The sequence below is a fragment of the Rhamphochromis sp. 'chilingali' genome, assembly GCF_963969265.1.
Source record: "Rhamphochromis sp. 'chilingali' genome assembly, chromosome: 17".
Classification (NCBI taxonomy): domain Eukaryota; kingdom Metazoa; phylum Chordata; class Actinopteri; order Cichliformes; family Cichlidae; genus Rhamphochromis; species Rhamphochromis sp. 'chilingali'.
In genome coordinates, this window is record NC_137944.1 from 133,253 (window position 1) to 144,289 (window position 11,037).

General features: G+C 42.1%; 1 protein-coding gene across 1 annotated transcript; it reads right to left on the reverse strand.

Moving 5' to 3' along the window:
* Positions 1–3,122: 3,122 nt before the first annotated feature.
* Positions 3,123–10,722, reverse strand: LOC308385166 (uncharacterized protein; the record flags this gene model as incomplete). The annotated part of the gene is made up of 9 exons (XM_080863948.1): positions 3,123–3,696; positions 4,578–4,622; positions 4,726–4,749; positions 4,913–4,981; positions 5,888–6,094; positions 6,191–6,427; positions 6,513–6,785; positions 6,920–6,961; positions 10,608–10,722. The coding sequence occupies 9 exons, from the start codon at positions 10,720–10,722 to the stop codon at positions 3,461–3,463; spliced, it is 1,248 nt and encodes a 415-aa protein (XP_080720074.1). The 3' UTR covers positions 3,123–3,460.
* Positions 10,723–11,037: the final 315 nt, after the last annotated feature.

An 11,037-nucleotide genomic window follows, 5' to 3' on the forward strand; every position in this document is an offset into this window, starting at 1 on the left:
CAGGAAAACCTTTTGCAGCGGATGAACTCGCTCTACCTGTCAGTTTAGTTTAACCGGATTTCTGTGATTGTTCAGAATGTGTGTTGGGTTACACCTAAATAATAACACAGATTGTCTTATATATATATATTTATATGAGACAGTGATTCAGAACATCATTGTACTGGTAACCAGCTGTTTTTAACAGTCATGGTATTAGATTATTAGATTATTGTTAGATAATCATTAGAGAATCACACGTGATCAGCTTATCACGACCAAAGTAACTGACTTTAAATGTTAGTATTATAAAAGCTGTCGGCATTAAAAATAGACATAACAGTGATATTGTGAATAGCAGCGTATCAACAGCAGTATATCAGCGTATCTTTTATTTTGATAACTAAATATAATCATAAAAAAGTTTATGATGTGTTTAAATGTTCAAAAATGCACAATAATGGTTCAAATACAGAGAGAAACTATTTAAAATGTGTTCACATATTCGAAGTTGTATTGTTTACGCTTTAAGTGGAAGAGGTTGTATTCATACAAATGCGTGTAATGCACAGCTGGAGTGGCCAACGGACATAATGGGCATTTGCGTGGTGGGCTGGTGTTTTTTTTTTTTTTAATGGTATAAACGATGCTGGATTGGCCAATTGGTCCCAATCGACTCTGGGCTGGACCCATTACAGCCGAGGAGGTGTTCCACCTTTGGGCAACAGCTTTGAAAGCAATCTTATCGCAGACAAACAGAAGAAAGGGAATCGTCCTGCATTCAGAGAAAATATTACACATTTCGTATTGAGCTGAAAAGAAATACAGTTTGTCCCGTCCTTCAGCTAGAATGGAAAAAGACACAAAGGTGGAGTTATTCTGGTTCTTTACGCTGCGGCTGCCTCTCCTTCTCTCATTCTCTCCCCTTCCCTCTCCTGTTGCTACTTCAATCATGAAACTGATCAATGATCAGCTGATCGGCTTTTCTCTCTTGTTTGTTTATCGCCCACTTTGCGCCAGAAAGAGGAAACCAGCGGATGGCCAGGATTACTGAAATTGGAGACTCGGCTTCGCACCCTTCATTCACCCGTAGCTAGCCAGGCCCCTGTAGCTGGTGCAGCCAAAGATAGCGTAGGCCCCGCTAGCTGTTCCCCGGCAGACCCCAAGCAGCTGGGGAAAGAGGGCGGCTAGGGGGACGGTGAGGAGGAAGCATAGTCCTAAACAGAAGCCCCACCAACCTGTTCATGTGTCTAACCGTTTTTCACCAATCGGTGACACACCCGCCGGGGGTCAAACTCTGGTAATTGGTGATTCTGTTCTCAGACATGTGAAACTAGAGACATAGTCAATTGTCTTCCAGGGGCCAGAGCAGGCGACATTGAAGGAAATTTAAAACTGCTGGCTAAGGGTAAACGTAAATACAGTAAAATCATAATTCACGTCGGCAGTAATGACACCCGGTTACGCCAATCGGAGGTCACTAAAATCAATATTGAATCGGTGTGCAACTTTGCCAAAACAATGTCGGACTCTGTAGTTTTCTCTGGTCCCCTCCCCAATCAGACCAGGAGTGACATGTTTAGCCGCATGTTCTCCTTAAATTGCTGGCTGTCTGAGTGGTGTCCCAGAAACGATGTGGGCTTCATAGATAATTGGCAAACCTTCTGGAGGAAACCTGGTCTTGTTAGGAGAGACGGCATCCATCACACTTTGGATGGAGCAGCTCTCATTTCTAGAAATATGGACAAATTTATTAAACCCCCAAAATATGACTATCCAGAGTTGGGACCAGGAAGCAGAGTTGCAGTCTTACACGCCTCTCTGCAGCTTCTCTCCTCCTGCTACCCCCCCAAAAACCCATCTCCATAGAGACTGTGTCAGCTCCCAAAAAGACGAAAAACAAACTAAAAACCAGCAACAAACAACTTAAACATAAACAATTACAAAGAAAGAACAATACAGTATCCACATCTGAACCAAAGAGTAAAACAGTGAAATGTGGATTATTAAATATTAGGTCTCTCTCCTCCAAGTCTGTTAGTACATGACTGAATAATTGATCAACAAATCGATTTACTCTGCCGTACAGAAACCTGGTTGCAGCAGGATGATTATGTTAGTTTAAATGAATCAACACCCCTGAGTCAGTCTTAGTTTGACATTGTTGCACATTCTTGTCTCATATACGCTGAGTGAACTGTGGAGCACAACACTAACTAATAGTGCTGTCAATTCTGTCAATAAAAGCGTTGTTTTCTATGCATACTCTTCACCCCTGTGTGCTGTCTCCATCTGAGTCCATACGTCTTAGCCGTGACAGTGATGTGTGTGGTTTAGACTCACAGCCTTCTTATTGATATTTTGAAGTGCCCTTCATTATTTTCTTTAATTGGCATGTACTAAAGCTCTGGTGGCTCCAGCCATAGTTTTATGCCTCTATCCTGCATGTTTACCTTTAGGAGTTTGTTTTATTGGAGCTCTCAAAGCAATAGTTGATGATTTTACCTCAGCGTTTGTCCACAATCAGCCAACCTAGTTGATAGGATAACTAATCTCTTTATTTTTGTGAGACCGTTAGATTTCCAGAGACATAAGAGTTTGTTAGCACCGTTAGTTTCCATCCTTCTATTTACTTCACCAGAGACACTGGTTTAGGTTTTCAGATCGAGAGCGTTTATCCCAAATGTGATGTTTCTGTATTGTATGTACGGTCGGCAAGGTCAGTCTCTTAATTGCCCCTTGGGGATAAATAAAGTCTTCTGAATCTGAATTGCTATACCGTCTCTTTTTTATTCTTTGTTTAGCCTGTTTTAATGTGCATGGGGTAATCCTGGATCACCACTGCGCCTAGTCCCTGACTAGCCTCTCAATCGAACAAGGTCCTGCACCCACAAAATGGAGAGAAAGATCTGACACCGTTACTTGTTATGCTGTTATTAACACATTGACTATGTGTTAATAGACCTCTCTGCACTGTACGAACAACCTGCCACTGAACATAACAGAGACACTGATGATGCTTCAAACACTCCAACACACATGCACATCTGTACAAAATCAGTCGTAGAGACTTTGTGTTATAAATCAGACACAGACACACAGTTTCTGTGTGCCTGTGTCTGCCTTTTATGTTGATATTAACAGAATATCTTGTGTATGACAGCCAGCTTTCAGGTTAGAAGCTGTAAAACGACATAATCCAGCTACTTTTTGTTCAGCAGCTTTACCAAAGAGATTTCTGATGAAGATACACTCATGCTAGCAAAGGTGAGCTCAGCTAATGACTCTACAAGAAGCTGAAGGCAGAAAAACCCTTTAAGATGTTTGATTGCTCATACACAGCCCAGCAGAGGTTGGAGTCATTTAAAGAATTCACCTTCAGCAGCTACACATCAAAGTTATGAACACATGAATCCAGGAACACTCAAGAACATCCACCATGAAAGCAAACACAACTTCATCGTAAAACAGCCTCTGCAGCTCAGAAGGCATGCTCAGTGGTGATAATAGCAGTAACATCATCACACTTTTCATCCAATTGCTGCAAACGTTGACCTCCATCACGCTGGGTCATCTCCATGGAAACAGGTTGTTTGTTCCGTGTCTTCCTGCTACAGCAGATGGACAGCAGCAGACCAGTGGAGATGCAGTACAGACAGAAGACCACTAGATGGCAGAAGAGTCTAAGCACAGACTCAGAAAAAAGAAGTGGAGGACCTAAAGGAGAAAGACATAGAGGAAGAGTCAAGAGACTCAAAGCCTTGACTTATGTTTCTAATGTCAAATTAATTTACAAAATTCATTACTTTTTCAAGAAATGTGTACATCTGGGATGTGTTACAGATTGTTTATCTGAATCTATCCATCCATCACCGATTCTGTTCATAATTTTCTAAGGACAGGATTTCTAGGTGCAGCCAAGTGGCGGAGGGATTTCAGTTACGTGGCCTCAGAATCTCATCTCTGCCCCAAGTGGAGGAGTTTAAGCATCTCGGAGTCTTGTTCACGAGTGATGGGAGAAGGGAGCCGGAGATCGACAGACGGATTGGTGCTGCGGCCGCAGTGATGCAGACACTGCACAGGTCCGTCGTGGTGAAGAGAGAGCTGAGCGAAAAAGCAAAGCTCTCAATTTACTGGTCAATCTACGTCTCTACCCTCACCTATGGCCACGAGCTGTGGGTAGTGACCAAAAGAACGAGATCGCGGATACAAGCGGCAGAAATGAGCTTCCTCCGAAGGGTGGCTGGCCTCTCCCTTAGAGATAGGGTGAGAAGTTCAGCCATCCGGGAGGGGCTCAGAGTAGAGCCGCTGCTCCTCCACATCGAAAGGAGCCAGCTGAGGTGGTTCGGGCATCTGACAAGCATGCCTCCTGGGCGCCACCTGGGTGAGGTGTTCTGGGCATGTCCCACCAGGAGGAGGCCCGAGGCAGACCCAGGACACGCTGGAGAGATTATATCTCTCGGCTGGCCTGGGAACGCCTTGGTGAAGATGGAACTTCTTTTCTTTCCAAGCTCCTTACACCACAATGAACTGGATGACTGAGAACCGTCACAGACACATAACCAGAAAAATAATTGAATGTTTTTACTGTCACTCACCTATAGAAAAAATTAAAAAAAACCTCACCAGCAGCACACACACACCTGCAACAGAAGGACAGGGGTCACTAAAGGTGAGAGATCACTAAAGTTCACCAAAGGTCAGAGGTCATGATGAGGACAGACAGGTGTAGGAATATCAGCTCACCTGCAGCAGTCAGCAGAAACAGGCCTGAAAACGAAGAACATACTGATCAGAGATCAAATTTTCACATGACAAAAGAGAACCATTCATACTGCAGTGATTGGTTACTGTTCCCACACATCAATAATCCACAGCGCCCTCCAGTGGTGGAAACACAGATGATACGTGAAGAAACATGAACGAGACTCACAGAAGAGGGAGACGCTCCGTCTCAGACAGCCGTCACCACCACACCTCCACAGGTCTTCTCCCCGAGCTCCTACATTACACAGAGTCTCATCAGCACAGGAGGAGTTCCTAATAAATTAACTAATAATTTATGGCAAAAGGGTGGGATTAAATAGGTGTCTACTTCTTCCCACTCCCGTTCAACATGTAAATGAATCAGAACGGTAGCAATATTGAAATGTATTGACTTTTGTATAGAATTTTTTCACCCTCTTATTTTCTTTACTAAATGTACCTGAATATTTTTTTTACATGTTTGAAATAAATTAACAAACAAACAAACAATCATCATCTTCATCAGCACAGGAGGAGCTCTCCACTGACGTTAATTAAACCACCGCAAAAGCACCAAAGGAGGAAACAACTCACTGAGGATTATTAAACATTAGGTCTCTCTCCTCCAAGTCTCTGTTAGTACATGATTTTATAAATGATCAACAAATCGATTTACTCTGCCTTACAGAAACCTGGTCACAGCAGGATGATTATGTTAGTTTAAATGAAGCAGCTGAGTCATTCTAACTACCAGAAACCTCGATTTCTCAAAATGTAAAAGAGCCATGTTAATGACAGACCAACTCTTGTTCTTACATATATCATAAAAACTGAGCAGTATTCCCTAAAAAGCCTCTTTTTTCTTATCATTATCTGGCCTTATTTTCATACACTAAATTATATAAAGGTGCTGTGTTCCGTTGGAGGTTTCTTCCTGGGAGTTTTTCCTCCCACTGGGAGTCAAATGATTGTTGGGATTTCACTGTATGTATTATTGTAGGGTCTACCTTACAATATAAAGCACCTTCAGGAGACAGTTGTTGGGATTTGATGCTGTGGAAATAAAACTGAATTGAATCAAATTGTTTAATTCAAATATACAGTTCATTCTAAATGAATTTTTTAAAGTGACAGGACTTTTACTTCTGTCCAGGTTTCTCACCTTTTATTTCCCTGCAGAAGAACAGAACTCCACCCACAACTAGAATCAGGAGAACCACAGAGACGAGACTTGCTACAACTGTGACCAGGAGAGACGGAGGAGGGGGGGGGGGGGGGGGGGAGGCTGGGTGGTGAATGGAAAGAGTAAAAAAAAGAGGAGAGTTTACAGGAGGAGAGGAGGGAGATGGTGTTTGAGGAAGATGAGGATCTGCAGGAGAGATGATGAAGATGATTCAGTCACTTTATTATCAGCTCAGCAGATTAATTCATGGCTTTAAACAGGAAGTGATGTCAGTGATCTGACCTCTGACCCTCAGAAAGCTCTGAGGAGACTTTCCACCGTCATCAGTAGAGCACCAGTAGAGGCCTTCATCAGACTGCTGGATGTTAGTGATGCTGTGCTCTCGTTTAGGACCAACAGAACTTCCTTTGATGGAGAAATAACCCTGAACTGTGCCACCATTCCTTTGTCTGCAGCGCAGTGTGACATCACTTCCTGTCCTCACAGGAAGTGCAGGAACCTCAAGGATAAGATGTTTTTCTGACCAATGGAGACAAACAGAGTTAATGAGAGTAGAGTCATATCCAGATGCTGTACCAGCAGATGGAGCAGTGAGTTTGTGTACCAGTTACAGTGATGTTGATCTGATCACTCCTCTGTCCAGAACTGGTTTCACACCAGTAACTTGCAGAGTCTGGCTCGGAGATGTCTGAGAGGATGCAGGTGTAACTTTTAAACTCCCCAAAGCCTGCAGCTGCTCCACAGTCCTCAGTAAGTCCTCCTCTGGTCCTCTTCACTGTCCATCCATCAACTATCTGTCCATCATCAACACAAGTCAGATACACTGAAGAAGGTCCACTGAAGAACTGCTGAAGGTTTGGGCTGACAGACAGAGACACTGGAGGACAGACACACACACACACACACACACACACACACACACACACACACACACACACACACACACACAGAATAAATGTATTTGTGTTCTTGTTGGAGTCTCACTGAAAGTTTTCACTTCCACCAACTCACCTGCAGAAACAGTCAGTGCAGACTGCAGCAGCACACACACACCTGTAACAGGAGGACAGAGGTCACTGAGGGTCAGAGGTCACTAACAGGCAGACCACAGTTGGGACCCAGAACCTGTTACACAAGGGTCCAAAGACAAAACTAAACCAGATTTTTAAACGTGCATTCAACTAATGTGACTAACGTGGACCTGAAGACGCACCTGCAACCATTGTTTACACACAGAGAGAGACTTTAAGATCTGTGACACAAACATTATATTAGTACATGACTTAATAATTGATCAACAAATTGATTCACTCTGCCTTACAGAAACCTGGTTGCAGCAGGATGATTATGTTAGTTTAAATGAATCAACACCCCCGAGTCATTCTAACTACCAGAAATCTCGAAGCACAGGCCGAGGGGGCGGTGTGGCAGCAATTTTTCCACACCATCCTATTAATTAACGAAAGACCAAGACAGACTTTCATTTGAAAGCCTGATGCTTAGCCTCGTCCACCCCAGCTGTAAAACTCAGAAACCAGTCTTACTTGTTATCATCTATCATCCACCTGGGCCTTACACTGAGTTTCTCTCTGATTTCTCTGACTTTTTATCTGATTTAGTGCTCAGCTCAGATAAAATAATTATTGTGGGTGATTTTAACATCAATGTAGATGCTAAAAATGACAGCCTCAACATGGCATTTAATCTGTTATTAGACTCAACTGGCTTCTCTCAAAATGTAAAAGAACCCACCCACCACTTTAATCACACTCTAGATCTTGCAGGACTGCAGGAATGTCTTAAAGACATAAAGACCTGGATGGCCGCTAACTCTCTGCTTCTTAATTCAGATCAAACTGAGGTTATTGTACTCGGCCCTGAAAATCTTAGAAATATGGTATCTAACCAGATTCTTACTCTGGTTGGCATTACCTTGGCCTCCAGTAACGCTATGAGGAACCTTGGAGTCATTTTTGACCAGGACATGTCCTTCAACGCACATATTAAACTAATATGTAAGACTGCTTTCTTCCATTTGTGCAACATCTCTAAAGTTAGAAATATCCTGTCTCAGAGTGACGCTGAAAAACTAGTTCATGCATTTATTACTTCCAGGCTGGACGACTGTAATTCATTATTATCAGGATGTCCTAAAAACTCCCTGAAAAGCCTTCAGCTAATCCAAAATGCTGCAGCAAGAGTCCTGACAGGGACTAGAAAGAGAGAGCAGATTTCTCCTGTTTTGGCTTCCCTTGACTGGCTTCCTGTTAAATCCAGAATTCAAAATCCTGCTTCTCATATACAAGGTCTTAAATAATCAGGCCCCATCTTATCTTAATGACCTTGTAGTACCATATCACCCTATTAGAGCACTTCACTCTTGCACTGCAGGCTTACTTTTTGAGATTTGCTTGTTATTGCATATAACCTTAAAAATATTCAGCAGTAGATCAGAGGTATGATCTGCAGTAGAGGAAAGCATTTTGCAATTTGGCATAATTTGTGAAAGTTTAAATTTCTTCAGTATTGAACAGCAGAAATTTGGCGAAGTTATTTTTGAAAGAAAAACAGGCAACAACACTGTACACAACGGTAGACTGGTGCATAAGAAGCAGAAAATAATGCAGAAAACAGAGATATGGGTACACTGGGAGAGAGAAGGGCAATAGAGCTGTGGAGGAGTTAAAAACTAAAGTAGGAGGCAATCCATGACGATGTTTTTCAAATCTGAAGCGTAGTTTTGATCTTTGTTTGCTACTGATTCGGTGAATTTTGGTCAGACTGATGAAACCTGCAGCTTCAGAATCTGTGAGATGTCGTCTTTCAGCACCCACCAGTATGTCCGCATATGTGGCGCAAAAGTGAATGGGGGGATCCGTGCTTTGTGTTTACGTCTTTGTGTGAAATCAATTACCTGCTCTTATTTGCTGTTTTACCTGTTTGGTGGTTGTTGAAATAGTTTGTGAGCTTTAACCTGAGATTCTAGCAAAATATATCTATATTTAAAAATCGATTCGGGATTTAATGGATCTATATCACGTTATTCAACCTAAAATTAATTTGCATTGGAGAGAGTTTTTAAACAAACCCCTACTATGCCGTGTCAAGTGAAAATCTTGTCTGAATTTTGCTATGTTCCTTTGGTGATAAAAGGCAGTCCTTGTTGTCTTTATGGAGAGCTTTCTTAAAACACGCCATTTCCTCTCCAGCTTACGAGTCATCTGCTTTAGGGTACGTGTTTGAGAATTATACCACAGAGGCAGGTACTTGAGGCCTTAGATTTCACTGGAGCTACAGTATCCAGAGTCGTACATAGTGAGGAGGTAAAATTATTAACAAGATAATCGGCCTCTGTTGGAGTAGCATTCAGATAGCTGCTCTGCTCTATGTTGGTACAGGGCATTGAAGATGATAACAGTGGGTGGATTATATTCTTAAACTTAGTTACAGTGCTTTCAGAAAGACATCTACTGTGATAAAGTCTACTCTCCACTGCTGTGTAATCAATTATTATAAATGTAAATGTTATCAGGAAATGATCAGACAGGAGAGGGTTTTCAGGAAACACTGTTAAATGTTCAGTTTCTATGCCATATGTTAAAACGATGGGGGAACAATGGATTTAAACTAACATAATCATCCTGCTGCAACCAGGTTTCTGTAAGACAGAGTAAATCGATTTGTTGACCAATTATTAAGTCATGTACTAACAGAGACTTGGAGGAGAGATACCTAATATTTAACAATCCACATTTCACTGTTTTACTCTTTGGTTCAGATGTGGATCCTGTATTGTTCTTTCTTTGTGTTTTTTTGTTTAAGTCATTTTTGACTGGTGCAGATGTGGATACTCCATAGAAGCAAGATGGTCTAGGGAGATACATGGTCATAATAGATGGGGGAACGTGGAATGGCACACACAAGGGGAAGACATGGGCAAAGAGGAGGGAAATAAGGCACAAGGACTAACACACATAAACATAGACACACAGCAGGGGACACAGAGGGAAAAGACACAACAGGAATTCTTAAAATTCAAGAATCTAAACAGGAAATGAAAGAATAACTAATACCATAAATGAATTTGAACATAAGCAATAATACAAAATATTACTATAACACAAGAAACTTAAAATGCTGGGTCAAAAGGACACAGAACCATGACAATTTCTAGAAATGAGAGCTGCTCCATCCAAAGTGGGATGGATGCCGTCTCTCCTAACAAGACCAGGTTTCCTCCAGAAGGTTTGCCAATTATCTATGAAGTCCACATCGTTTCTGGGACACCACTCAGACAGCCAGCAATTTAAGGAGAACATGCGGCTAAACACGTCACTCCTGTGAATTTAATTAGCGAGTACACACAGTGTCCTTTGGGTGAATCACATGAAGTTGTGACACCCAAAGGGACCGGGAAATAACAAAGGTTTGCAGTTTAGAGGACAATATCAGCAATATAAATTTAATCTGTGTAATATACTGTGATATTGATAATTGAGCTATTTTGATATATTCCGTAACTTTGCCATATATTGTATTATTTAATTAATTTTAGTCAGTTACTTTTCTTGTCGACTTGAGCAACTATTACCACATAATTTCCTCAGGGATTAATAAAGTATTCTAATTAGGTCAGCTTTGCTGTGTTTCAGACTGAGCTGCTGTGAACATCTATCCTGGAAACAAATGAGGGACTCACCGAGGAGGACGCGCAGAGGGGCCCACTTCATGGTGTCTGGATGTCGACTGGGCATGTGTGGTCTGAGCAGCAGACAGAGACCTCGGGCTATGATTTCATCACTTCCTGTTGTCATGTCTCTACATCAGCATGCTGCTGTGTGTCCGGCTCACAGAGGTTCTTCGTAAAGTCCATCACAGCTCCATGAAGCTCAGAGAGGAGAGGCTGACTCTGCTCATTATGGAGTTACAGCAGAGGACAAGCTGCTGTCACAGCCATCCACACAGAGCTCATCCACTCTTTCAGCTCATCCAGCTCTGGTTAACTCTGTCATTGGAGCTGAAGGAGCTCCAGAGTCACAGACTGGCCTCACTGACTGATTTACTGATGCTCTCAGGCTGTTTACACATAACTGCAGCCTTGAACGTGAGTTTAATGAGACAATACAAAT